The sequence below is a fragment of the Ischnura elegans genome, chromosome 10 (assembly GCF_921293095.1).
Source record: "Ischnura elegans chromosome 10, ioIscEleg1.1, whole genome shotgun sequence".
Classification (NCBI taxonomy): Eukaryota; Metazoa; Arthropoda; class Insecta; order Odonata; family Coenagrionidae; genus Ischnura; species Ischnura elegans.
In genome coordinates this window covers 75,033,055-75,047,581 of record NC_060255.1, presented here as the reverse complement: position 1 = coordinate 75,047,581, position 14,527 = coordinate 75,033,055, and the positions used below count along the sequence as shown (strand labels likewise).

Below are 14,527 nucleotides of genomic sequence, written 5' to 3'. Positions count from 1 at the left end.
TTTGACGGGAACGGTGCAGAGTCGGAAGGAAACCATCCTAGTTCTCTCTTTTGAGCTATATTTTGCTGGCAAAAATTTAGTTACACCTGATAAAATAATTATAGCAGATGCAAAAAAATTTGTGTGTGCCTAGACCTTAATCCGGGCTAAAAATAGCATTCAGTATTGAAAGCTAACCTGTGTCCTTCACGTATAAGGCGCAGATAACTTTTTTGAGACCAAATTTAGGAAAAAAAAGTGCGTCTTACATGCCGTCAAATACAGTAATCAAACATGAATAATAAAAAATAATTAAAATCTACCAGCACGACCAAACAAACATCATTTGTAATATTCAATTACTTCACTATTCAGACAAAAACTTAAATTGCAACTCATATTACCATAAACTTTTTCAAAGTATAAGCTCATTAAATTTTAGGAAACACCAAAGAAATGGCATTTACTATGCACAAAACTGAAAGCACAAGTATACCAGCTCAGCATGCCAATCACAAGAAGCATATCTTGATTGAAATGCCAAAAAAGTTCAAAATAAATCCTCATCTACCATAACTCTCATTTCTATAGCCACTCACATATAGATGTAAAACCTGATATTATACACTCATCACAATAAGGAATATTTAATTAAGGTGATTGATGCTCCTAATACTCTTCAGAAAATAGAATTTATTTAAGCAAATGAGCAAATATTTTTTGTTTCCAATACCATATTAGGGAATTTATAAATCACAATTAATATATGATCAAATTGAGTACGATAAAAACAAAATGATTTACAAAGGGGGCATAGGAAACACATTTTTCAGATTTACTATACTTCTTTGTTATCCATTAGTGAATGATAAATATGCATTTGACTGGCTGAGAGGGAATAAATAAAAATAAATCAAGGAAGAATGGAAAATGGACTCACCACAAATCTGTTAACTCGTGGGCGACTTTGCCTTTCTAGGGTAGCAGTGTTTTTGGCTTCACTCTGCAAGGACTCAAATCGTGCTCTGAGGTTTCTTGTGGTGTCCACACTCGGGGTCTCGTCATCTCCAATCACTCCATTGGCACCTTCCCCTTTCCTCTCCATCTCCGCCTCCCACCTCTCAAACTTTGCCTTCAGGGATTTGGCACGGGCAGCATTTTGTGATAATGCCTGGAATATGAAAATGGAGTCAGCTTTCTTAGCACGTTGTGTACCGGGGTATTTAAATTCCTAGGAACGCCGATTTGAAAATATGTGCCTATTAGGGCGTAATGCCTTTGGTTTAAACATGGTTAAAAAGCTAATGTTTAGATTATAAATTTACGCAATCAACCTTAATGATGCATCAATTCATTATGAATAACGAACAACAACTGAAAACGTACTAACGAATATGTATTGTACGCTTTAAAATTGTTTCGGTTGACGCGCCTAAATGACGAGAATCTTCGTCATCCGTCCGGAACATTCGGGAAAAAAATGACGAGAATTCTCGCCATCCGTACGCAACGTGTTAGAAATACAAACTGAAAAATATGTTTTTTTCCATATGTTATTTCTACTTCAATGATGGCTTGGAGGAGGTAAACTTAATAATTAAGTAGGTGCACATCTAAGTTCTGGCTGTTTTTTGAAATGAAAATATGTGCAACTTAATTGTGAAAATTTACTGCTAGAATATCGCCTGAATTGCATCTTACTTTGAGGACTCGCTTTGATTATTCCAAGGAGGTTGTAATATACTGGAGGGGGCACCACTAGTTCTAAGCATCGAGCGAAGTGTGACAGGAATGGGGGTGTTTGGGTAGGATTAATCACGACTACTTTGACCAAAACATTGACAATCCCTTAAGGGTCAATGCTTACTATGTGGTGAAAATTTTGGTCATAACTCGTTATTTCATTAAAATAAACTATGGAATGAACAATTTAAACCTTTTATTTCTTACTTCATTGGTAGGCTCCGCAAAGTTAAGCTTCAAACATCTTTTCCCAGGGAAAATTTTTTATCAATCACTACGGTTACATTCTACAACCAGCTCAGCTCAAAATAAAATTATAAGAGTGTAAACTAGTCATTTCCCTGCACTTATACTGGTATTTAATTTTATTATATCCAATGGAAATCTAAAAATTACAGTAAAAAAGTACATTTTCAAAGATATATGTACCAGTAAAATGGCTAACAGGACACAGAGTTTACACATTAATAGAAGTATTGTGAATGATGGAAAAACTCCTATAAAAATCACCTGATATATACAAGTGATTATGGATTTAGCATTTTCCACTTAATGTAGTGCATTTTCGGAACAAAACTTAGCCACCTCAAAATATCTGCTGGAGACCAGAAATTGTCAAACTAAGATGGTGGAACTTTGATTATGCTAGAAACTCTGAAACAGCACCTCCACATATTTCAACCTCCTTAGATTGTTCTTGGATTGCTACTGTTTAACCCTAACTGCCACCGGGCCAATATATAGGCCCTTGCTGGTTGAGCGAAAACTGCCAGGGGCCGTTTTTCGGCCTGATTTATTTCACTTTTTTTTCGTGATTATGGCCTTTTCAACGGCTGTAATCTATGTAAACCCCCATAATCTATCTATGGTTATAGGATCTATATGTAGCTTGAGAATTGGGAAAAAATCTAGACATATTAAATTAAATTATGTAAGTAGCTGAAAATTTTTTAAATCTGAAATGTTGCTAATTCCAGAAAATAGTCTTGGCAGTCTTCGTGCATCCCACCTGAAATGGGCTGGCAGTAAAAGGGTTGAAGCAAACAGTTTCTGCTGCCACATTTTGTTAACCTGGGAAAGGGTGCGTGGAGTGTTAATGACACCCCATGGATCTTCTTTGACAAATTGTAGGTGCATTGTGGTATCTACAGTGTTGTTAGTTCTTATACCTTCAGGTCTCATACATTTTGACAAAATACTGCCAGTATCCCATAAAATTTTCATTCTTTGGGATCGGAACGAGTTAAAGTGTTCTGGAGTGTCACCTACACCCCACATGCCCTTCCACGTTCCTCTTCTGAGCCATAGGACTCCCCCTGAGCTTTATCTTTTCATGAGAGCTAATTATTTTTTTTCTCTTTTAGCACGTAGAGCATTACATTCACCAGGTTTAATGAGATATTTCACTCCTTGAAACCCAAAGTTGTAAAGTTAACATCAAATATGTTGCCGAACGTCAAGTATTGTACTTAGAAAGCTTCAGTTGAATACATATCTCCCATTATCAATTTCATGGTAAAAGTGTAAAAGTAAATATTTAGATACCTCCACTGCACAAACGCTCAACAATGGCCCACCAAATCAAATCCACTCATCCCGTAGCCCTAGTAGTACTAGAAGAGCGGATTTGATTCGGTAGGCGATTGTTGGGCGTTTGTGCAGCAGAGGTATTGATTTAGTATCAATCTAATTCGGTGGACCTATTTAATAAAGAACACAACTAGAGATTGGTCGAATAGCAGATTTCTCAAACTCGAATATCGAATTTGAACATTAAATCCTTCCTCGAATATTCGAATACCTCGAATTTCGAATACCTAGAATACTAGAATTGCGCAAAGCATTCTGCAATGGCACTGTGGTTCTGGTGGGGGAAACCGGGGATTTTTGGATTTTTTCATCCGATCAATTTCGGTTCCTCACGTCGAACTCTTTTCACCGCTCTAACCCACAAATTTGATGTAGTTCGTCAACTTGCCTAAACGGTACTGCATGCACTAAAAGACTAGAGTTCTCTACATTTTTCTGAGTCAACTACCAACAACATGCATGCGACAGTGTATGATGCAAAATTCAAAGTATTCAAGATAGTACCTTTAGCATAATTATTCGAGATCTTTAATATCGAATACTTTCTAGTATTTGAGGTATTCGAGGATTCGTGGATACTATTCGCACATCTCTAAACACAACATAACTGTATCATTCCAAGTAAAGAGAAAAAAAAATTTTTCTTTGGAGTATCAATGATACCACAAGTGCCTTCTAACATTACATTTTGCCGCGTGCCCTCTCCTGGGTCAAAGGTATCATCAGCAAAGGCTAACAGTGCTTCCGTGCTTACCTGCTTCAGGAACTCGTCTTCGACTTTGTCAGAGGCTCGGACGATATTCGGATCCTCTTGCTGCTGCTGTCCTTCCTCCTCCTCCTCCTCTTCCTCTTCATCTTCATCCTCCTCGTCCTCCTCTTCCTCCTCCGACTCAGAGTCCCTCGTGTAATCCGGAGGGGGAGTGAACCTCTTCAGAGGTTTGGGACCTGCATGAGAAAATGTAATCAGCCTTGAAACAAATATGTAATTTACAGGAAAAATTGGTGGTTTGAGGTGTGACTTTGTGAAAGTGATTCATTATGAAGAATGAAAAAGAAGAAACTTTGTGCTATCACATGAAACATTTATTCAAACATTTACACGACCATGGTTTCAATGTAAGACATCATTATCAGGTGAACTCTAAAGGCCAATCACATCAATTTATACCAGGCTTGGTGGGGGAGGGAGGAAGATAACTAGGTTGAACGGATTAGTCTCCCTCATCTCTGTGTGCCATAAATGTTTTGGCCTTGATTGGGACATCTAAGGTCCAGGTGGCAGGAAAGAGATCCTCAGTGAAGTCCAAAATTCTATAGCCTTACTCCATGGAAATGGATATATAAAAAATAAGATTATTTTTTTTGTTATACAGTGGAACCTCGTTAAAGCGAGAACGGGCTATTGCGAGACCCCTGCTATTACAGTTATTATGGCTTTGTTGGTTGTGGATTGGCATAATGATTGACAAAGCAATGCTTTGCATGATTTTTATTCAGCAAGGCGCTTATAAATTGTTTGAATAGTTAGTTGTTTTTTTAAGTAAGGAAATTTAGTAATTCAAAAAACATCGCCTTTCAACTGGAGTGCGAAAAATCCACAGAGGAAAAATCATTTGCCTTTTTGTGCTTACGTTTATCGGATAGAAATTTCTCTGTCGCCGCACGTCTCCTGTTCCTGTATAACTGTTCGCAATAGGTATATTGGCTATTATTTGCTCCACCTCTGGTAAAGTGACAATTCGCTAAAGCGAGTGTTTATTTGAGCACAGTGGGGTCTTATTTTATCAAGGTTGCACTGTATTTTATTTTTCAAATATTTTTTTGCTTCTTTGACAAATTGAACTCAAATCTCAAATTTTCATATTGTGTTACATTTTCTGTGATAAACTTTTATCAAATATAATTGACCATAATTATTGCATGAAACCAAGACACTGTAGAGAATTTTCAGAAATCGACGAGACTCCCTCTAAAGCCGTAAAGCCAGGGATGGTCCCGGCCAAACCGGGACGTATGGTCACTTTTGATGGATCTCTAATGCAAGCTTTGGTTTCACCCACTTAACAAAGGATTTTTAAAGATAATTGGAGAGTATCTAAAGGCAACTTGAAACTTTTTGAAAACTCATTATTGCAGAGAGGTATACCAGCAAGGTGCCACAGCGAAAGCTGAAAAACTAAACTAAGAAGCCAGCTGGTGCTGAAAGCGGTGAACACCCAAAACAACAACCTTAACACTTTGAGTACTGGCTGCTAATTTTAAAGCCCTACTGAAAACTTCGGCCATTTTTACTAAATTCGCAATTTTTTTTTAACGTTAGCATCAAAAATATATTTATATGGATGTGTATTAACCCATACGAGTTAACACTTTGAGAGCCGGCCACTAATTTTAAAGCCCTACTGAAAAATCCAGCCATTTATACTAAATTCACAAATTTTTTTAAACATTAGCATCAAAAATATATTTATATCGTTGTGTATTTCAATAAAAATGGACTTTGCTCTTCTTCATGAATGAGTCGAATGACATTTATTGCTTAATTTTAAATGCATATTTTAACAATGAAAACCTACTGTTTTTTTTAATAAAAAAAGTTGCAACAAATGATGTACCACCATAAAATGCATAATATTTTTTTATTACACTCAATTTAAACTATTTAAACCATGGAAATCATAAAAAGCATTGTTCCAACCATAGCATTCAAAATCCTGGATGACAAAAAAGGGCCACTGCACCCTCAGCAAACGGTTCTTTCCTCCAAAGAATTTTCGCACAAAGTGCACTGAGATAAGGGTGCTGGTAGCTACAGCAGACTTTTCGTCCTCAAGACATTAAAAGAACTCTTTTCCCATCAAGCAGTTGATTTTTGAAATAATAAAACCACTAAGCAGTAAAGTGGATAAGTACCACAGGCGAAATATTTCACCTTCACACAAACAAAGTCAATGAAAAAGAAAGACATAATATTATGTCCATGGCAACCCTCAGAAAGATTAACAGGACATAATATTACGTTCACGGCACGCAAAATGTTAAATTTACCCAGGTTTGAAATTCACAGCTTCAATTACCAATCTACTGTAAACCAGAGAATACTAACCTTCTGGTACTTCATCCTTAGTTGCATTCTCTTCCATTTGTCTAAAGAGGGAGAGCATTTTGGTAGTGGTGTGGGACTTAACAATGACTTCGGAGTCATCCTCGGTATGATCTTCACAGCGAACCACATTTGGATCACGGTAAATTTCTTTTTCCGGTGAACCAGTCTGGAGTAAATAATAAAGTGATCATCATTAGTGCGAATCACTCAAAGTATTGAATCTAAAACATGTGTAAACTCAAATATGTTTAACTGTTTGATTTAAGTAAAACAAGGTCATGAAATTCAATTATTTATAATTTTCACCCAACATTGAAGAAAATCTTAGTTTAACTCAATAAGCAAGATTGTGGATTTGATTGATTCCAATGTATTTATCAATAAAAGGAAGATAGCTTCACCATGGTTCCACAATATATGAATGAAAACAAGATATTTGCAACAATAAATGAGGTAGATTAAGAAGGAAATCGAAATATAAAAAAATATGCATAACCATATAGGCAGCAGTTGGAATTCATCCAGTAAAATGGCTAACATTTCATGGTAATGGAGGTAGCCTTCAGAAAAAAATTTCAATAACTTGATTACTATATATTTTTCATATTCACCCACAATAAAATGGAAAATAAATGAATTATAAATGAATAAATACACATCACAATAACACAAAATGAAATGTACAGCATGTCAATTATTAGTTCAAAAATAAAATTGTCACACAAGTCAAACAAAATTCAGCATTAAACATTCATAATGGAGTCATTCTCATGACATGAACTAGCTTGACAATGAATGCAACATGAAACTTAAAATTATTTCTTCGAGGCACAAAAAGTTCTTGTTGTTTAGACAACACAGGCATGTAACAAAGGATCATGAAAATAATGCTTCCTTGAAAAAAGCCATTAATCCGTTATCATAACATTGACTCAAAATTGTATCAATAACTTGTAAAAGCTCCAGTTTTTATCAAATAAGGAATGACCATTCCATACAATGATGCTGCTATTACTAGGCATGTACACCATTCTCCTTGATGAAATGGCCAACTGAGTGGTGGAGAATCTCAACAAACCCAGCTGAATCGATCTAAATGATTCACTCATTACATATTTCTGCATGAGATAATACCTCATACCAATTCTGTACTTTAAATAATCAACATTATAATGGCCCCCTGGTTATATCCAATAATATGTATATGAAGTACAGGAACTGGCTGCATTGCCATTCTCTTTTAAAATGAGTTAAACAAGAATAGAAGTAACATTATGTGTTCACTAATATTCAGAAGTTACTGTTTCCAAATTGTTCTCTTGCATGCAGGCAACACCTCTTAAAGCATAGGTATTTAAAGGAGAGGGAGCCATAATTCAGTTCAGGCATATCAGAAAATTTGCTTCCTGATGCCTGGGTGGTATGAGGGTTGCCTACACTGATATTTTTTAGTCAATTTGCACACATCGGAAAACCATATATTTCATTAAATAAGCTATATATTTAGTATAATTACCTAATAGTACTGTAAGTTAAATTCATCGCTGGTTATTGTCAGACGTTAGGAAATGAAACTATGCATAAGAAAAACTGGATTGCGAGAGTACATATAGGCTCCACTGGACTAGTGGTCTAATGACGGTAATTGCCACGAGTGAAAGAATTTTGTATGAGGGGGGATTGAAGCCCCCTCACTGACTTCATGCCTGATGAGTTAATACAAGCTAAATTACAAGTGAACTGATATGAAAACAGTTTTATTTAAGTTGGCCAATCAACGGATTTTGTTTTAAGACATATATTTCACTATTCACCACTCCTTCTGAAATAATGTTAAGCAGGCCAAAATCTGAATTTTAAATACAAAAAATAACTCCCAACATGAATAGAAACATGTCATTACTATCTCTCCTTTTCCTCCTCACACAGCATCAGCAAGGATATTATTTCAATCCTTGAATCCATATCTAAGCCACGAGGTAGCCCTTATCTTTCCTTCTACACCCTCCCACTTCACCTCATCAATATCCTAACCAATTATAAAAACCTCACATAGCTAATCATAGTTGCCTAAAGATGAGGAAAACTTTAGCAGATATTGAGGTACAGCAGACTCCCGATTATCCGGCTGCGGTTTATCCAGGTTGCGGATTATCCACGCATGGTTTTTACTCTCGCTCAATTTTCTCCCCAATCTTTATAAAAAAATAAAATCGGATGCAAAATCATCGGAATTACTGCATTAATGCTAGGATAAACTGGGCTAATTATTTCCGCTAGAATCCCCTTCGTAAAATGGAAGCGATTGCGCGCAAGCTGCATTCACGGGAGCACCGTGTTCCTGTTTTCCAAAACTCGCAGTGCGAGTCTGCGCTCCGCTAAAAAGATCGCGAACTGGCAAAGAAAGCTCTCATTAAGTCCCGGAGGCACTCTAAAATAACAGAATAACTGCATAAATAATGAAATATTGTTTGTTTTAGGTAAATTATGAACATTACGAGACATTTAAGTGAAAGTTTGGGTTATCCGTGTTTTCCGATTATTCGTGCTGTCTCTCCCCATCATTAGCCCCAATAATCAGGAATTATCTGTATATTAACTTTCAGTTTTATAAATGTCATGGTCAATACTTGTGTATTTTAGAAGCAGGATAATGTCTCTAATAGACAGATGTTGACCAAAGAACAAGAAACTTTGAAGTTTGATGATCATAACTTGAAGTCAAGAAAATAAATGGTACAACATAGATACAGTAAAACCTCTTTACATCGTAATGGAGGGGACCAAAATTTTGGCAGTTTGATGTATGGAGGTTCACTATAGAGAGGTTTTAGTGATAGGCGCCATTTTTTCATATCCTTCGGAAATGAAAGGCACTGCTGTCTTTTAAACCGTAGTATATATTTATGTGTTTAAACAAATATGCATGAATTAGTGAACATGTGTTTATTATTTCATAGTAACAGAAAGTAACTGCATGATTTTTACCATGATTCGAGAGAAAACAATGTGATCTCTCTTAATTCAATTGTCACTTAAAATGATTAGGATAGTTGGATACCTTTTTTCTTATTTACTGTTAGGTATGCTCTCATATGGAACAAAATGGCCTTAACTAATGGTTAACGTGAAAATTACCACATATTCAAGGTATATAAGAAAAAAAAGGTGAAACATTTATTGCTGAAAATGTTATTCTATGTACATAATCGCGGCTACATTAATGGTCTGTTGTTGTCCTGGTATGATCTATGGAGGTAGTTAGGCTGTCTCGGTGTTGTCTCCTTGGTATGATAAGTGGAGGTTTTACGATATAAAGAGGTTCACTACAAAGAGGTTTGTCTATAAATTTACATGTAAATCTGATGGGACCGTAGGGGTGGAATGAAGTATGGAGGTTTTTGATGTAAAGAGGTTCACTACATAGAGGTTTTACTGTATATATGTACTGAGATCATTGCCCTAATTCTCTAAGACCAAAAATAAAAAAAAATCAGAAAATGCAGTAATCTGCCAGATTTTATCAGACTATTAATTGACACTCACAGGCAGGGAATGTATGTGTCTTTGTACCTAATTTCTCTGAATGCAGTCTCTCCATAATTTTTAATCAGATCATTCTATTAAATATTTCAGGTCCAACGGGTACCAAATTCAAAACAATTTGGTATGAAATAAAATCAACCTATTATTATGAAAAAAACAGCCACTATGAACAATTGATGAGCTATGTCCTTTAAAATATTTTCACACATCTTTTGCATTTGGATTTCTAAATTAGTTGCAGAACAGAGAGTAACTACAGTGGAACCCCGATTTATCGTTCCCGCATTAATCGTTTTCCCGCATTCATCGTTCGCCGCTCCTGGTCCCAAATTAAGTTCCATAATGACAATGTAATTTTTTCCCGCATCTATCGATCCCCGAAGTATCGTTTTCCCGCATTGATCGTTTGAAGATCGCGGTCCCGTCGTATAATTTTCCCGCATTCATCGTTTGACAAAAATAAGACGAAGTGTTTACAACGTGTTGTTTATTGCTAATAACGAGAGACACAAAGTTTGAATCTTCCCCAGGAGATTGAAATACGATAGGGAGAAGCTGAGTGCCTTGGGATGGTCACATTATCGCATTTCCCAAGATCCGGTATCCCCCTCCATTCAGCACTCGCCTCTCCCCATCTGAAGCGTACCTCTTCTCCGAAATAAAAAAAAGGTTCCAGCTCGAGCAGGGATCGTATTACGAAGACCTTAGCTTCGAAAGAAAATATCAAGTTACTCGAGAACAAAAGAAACCTTTTTCACGCTTCCCCCTTTCTCGACCGCTGACTTTTTTTTAGCTGACTCGCTTCAAAGATCCCCACCTCTGGAGGTCAACTGCTGCTTGAATCACCGATTAGCCCAAAAGGTGTGTAAAAATGAATTTCGGTAATTGGCATTATACTTTTATTAGATTGAGTTATAAGTGATGTGCACGTAATTCAAAAAAGGATGATACCAAACACGACGTATTTCTAACGTTATTTAACCATTTTAAGCAAGGAAATAGTTGGAATAATGAGATGGTGATTTCTGGCGAATATCGATATCCTCGCAGCTGATAGTGAGCTTCATGGCAGTTGATGCGAATTTTTTTCGAAAACAGGGCGTCTGGTTACAATTTACGAGCTATGCTACAAGTCTCACCTGTCTGAGGTGCTAACGAAGCGATGTCTTCTCAGGATATTTTGTTTCTCCCTACTAGCAATCTGAATTCATCTGCTCATCTAGAGCTACGTTACTTATTGTTACAAATGAGTGGTTAAGCTGCCTTCTCCATAGAATAAAAAAAATTGCGCAGTCTTATGGCCATGCTTCACCCTCTGCAGTAAGCTCTGCTTACGCCGTACGCGATAGCATTATGTAGTGCCGAACTTCACCTCGTACGAGTGGTTCCGTACTTTCCAGGGTGGGTTGACTTAAAGCCGGCGAGTGTTTTCCGTGTGGGTTCAATAGAGTCCGGTGTCATTTTTATTAGTTTTATTCTTATTCGTCTTCAGACCATGGCCCTTCCGAAGACACAAGTGAGAACTTTAAAAGATAGACTGAAAATAATTGAAGACGAAGAAAAGAATCCGGGCTAGAAATGCGTGAATATTACAGCACGCCTCGGTATGTCCGCTAGTACATGACGGCAGGGGTCGGGGTAGAGCGAGATCCCTGATGAAAAGCAAGAAGTGGGATGAAGCCGAGGATTAGGTGGGCGTGCCGCTGACGATTAACGCCACATTGCCTCAATCATATTAAAAATTTAATTGCAAGAAAGGAACATTTCAAATAATAAACTATTTTTGGCCTTCTTAATACATCCTATAACCAATCACTGCGACGGCGAAATCAGTTGTTTGAGGCATAACATGTACATTTCTCTCGTAAATACGTGTACTTAAAATGGCATTTGATGGATAAGAATTTTTACATCGGACAGAAATGCATAATAGCAGTGAAAATTCCGAGTGGAGTAAAACATTTTTTTAGCAAGGCCTTTGGGATATTAGAAAGAGAGATAAGTCGAATCAACAATATGACCTTAGTGTTTCGATACAGGAATAATATTCCTGTAATAAGCTAATATCTTTTTTGAATCCATTAATGAATGCCATAATTCGCAAAAATCCAGCGTTTCCTGGGGCATAGGCAACCCGGACAAACTTTCCCGCATTTATCGTTTTCCCGCATTCATCGTTTTTTTCATCCATCCCCTTGAAAAACGATAAATCGAGGTTCCACTGTATTATACAGTACAGAATCTGCAGTTTTAACAAAAACCAATGTGTTATATTTAGAGAATTAAAAAACAGCAGGCAAGTAAAAGGGGGGAACACACGAACACTGTGGAAATAAAACAAAAACTCTCTTGTTTGACTCCTTCTAAATAACAAAGAAAGCGATTAGTGTGTCAGATTCTGCACAATTGTCATGCCCAATTTACTGGTAGTGGAGAGAAATGTTAGAGAGTTATTGCCATAGGAATGGACTTATGACTGGGTGAATGGTTCGACAAATGTGCTCATGACCACACCTTGACCTGTCCCTCACGGGGAGGAGTGATGCGAAATGGTTTCTTCTTGCGAGGAGCGTCTTGGTAGGTCTCAAAGAATTTGAATTTGTTGCAGATGTCTGCAGTCTCAACTTGCACATCCTCTACACGGTCACTGGCTCGAACAATATCATCAGATACCTGTCTTGTCACCTGTATCTATATTGCATATAAATTTCTCCCTCGTAAGTTTGAAGGATGTTCTTAACATAATCATACAAGACATGAATGTACAATTTAAAAAAAAAAACATGCTCACATCCCAATATAAACCTTAACAAAAGTAGAATTCATCACCACCAACAACATGTTCTCGTATTCAACAGTGTTCGGCGAGATGATGTGGAACATATTGCAATGATAAATGAAAAATGAAAAACTTTGTGTATGCCCACAGTATTTATTATCGTTCGACACGTTTCAGTGAATTACCTTCGCTATCATCAGGTACCTATCACTATCAGTGATGCTGTCAGCGTCGTAGGATAATAAATACTGTGCACATACACAAAGTTTTTCATTTTTCATTTATGAAAGATATTCTTGAGGCTATATGAACATACCATTTTCATTATCATTATGAACATATCATTTTCATTATCATCATGAACATATCATTACCATGTTTCAGCTTGGTCCAAATCAATGATAATATGTAATACTTAATAATTAGGATATTGTGAAATGAAAATAACACATTAATGCCAAGAGATTAAGCATGTAATTGCAATGAAACCTCACATACTTTTAGATGCAGGGTAATAATATAGATCAGAAATAAGCTATATTTACCAAAAAGACATAATCTTTTATCTCCCTCTCTCTAATCATAACAGTAATATCCAAAAAGTAAGCTGCTATTTTACAAATAATCAACATATCAAGTTCCATTTTAATACTTGCCATTCTACAATATTTCTTTCGCCATTAATAGTCAGGATACCATATAATATGTACACTAATACCGTATAAATGCACGTAAGAGATGCACCTTTTTCCCAGAAATTGCACCTGAAAACGGGGCTGTGTCTCTTACACAAATTTCTTATTTCCCTCCCCCCACCTTCCCTAGTCGCAAGTCCAAGGGGAACTGAGAGGCCTTTGTTTTCAGCGTGAGTCAGTAATCTGAAACGCTAGGTCAAAAACAAGTGGCAGGCAGTGGAGTTTCTCCCTTAGTGAATTATTTTTACAACACTCCTGTTTGCGTTTCTTACTCATAAGCATTGCCCCAATCCATCTGTACTTCAGAGGTGAATATGGAAAATATCATGCTGGCTTTTTCACTCCAGAGCAGGGACGCCGACTTACAAAAAATATTGGGGATCTTGCCCGAAATTTTCTTAGTAGTGAGTTTTAAGTTTTTTAAGCATTTTAGAAGAGTCGTATGATCAACAGTAGAGCCCTTATAACTCGAATCTCGATATTTGGACACTCCAGGGAAAACCGACAAGCCTGACACAATTTTTCCTCACACCCATAACGAATTTTTGAGGGGGCTCAGGCCCCCTCAAGCCCCATGGAGTCGGCGCATATGCTCCAGAGGGTGCGCTAAACCTTATCTCCAAACGCCTTACATATCGTGTAAATTTAGCTGAAAAATGCAGCGTAATATTTTAGTAGTGAAATTGGAAATTTTGATAACTGTTGAAGGTCCAGGCATGCATCTGATTCACCGTGTGAAAGGATAACAAAAAATGCGGCAAAAATTTTTTTCTGTAGCTCCAATGCTAAAAATAGGGGTGCGTCTCTTGCTCACGTTTATACTGTAGCGGTAAGGACCGGAGCCGGCCCGACGCATCATGTTTTAACATCGCGGCTGGGGGGGGTTACGTCTGCGCGCACACTCACAATTTTAGCATTTTTTTGTTTAAGGAAGTTCTATACTAGATTTATGTAAAGGGTTTATTATTTGTGTTTATTGTAGTATATTTTTTTATGTATGTGAAATTGTGTGAGAGTGGATTTCCGGGAGAGGCGACGCAGTGGTTCTCTCCCGGAATGCGTTTGAAAACCCGCCTTTCGGCCGGGGAA

The 14,527-nt window shown here is 37.0% G+C and overlaps 1 protein-coding gene across 10 annotated transcripts in view; it reads right to left on the bottom strand.

Annotated features, from left to right (window-relative positions):
• The window catches only part of LOC124166676 (microtubule-associated protein futsch), a 78,500-nt gene that overhangs the window by 27,103 nt on the left and 36,870 nt on the right, over positions 1-14,527 (bottom strand). For 8 of the 10 annotated variants that reach the window (XM_046544313.1, XM_046544317.1, XM_046544314.1 and 5 more), the window contains 4 exons: positions 12,479-12,655; positions 6,419-6,584; positions 4,067-4,257; positions 920-1,150 (listed from right to left, as the gene is read on the bottom strand). In XM_046544313.1, the coding sequence (XP_046400269.1) occupies positions 920-1,150; positions 4,067-4,257; positions 6,419-6,584; positions 12,479-12,655 (765 nt within the window). The remainder of the gene's footprint in view (positions 1-919; positions 1,151-4,066; positions 4,258-6,418; positions 6,585-12,478; positions 12,656-14,527) is intronic. The other 2 variants (XM_046544316.1, XM_046544319.1) reach the window with 2 other exon arrangements.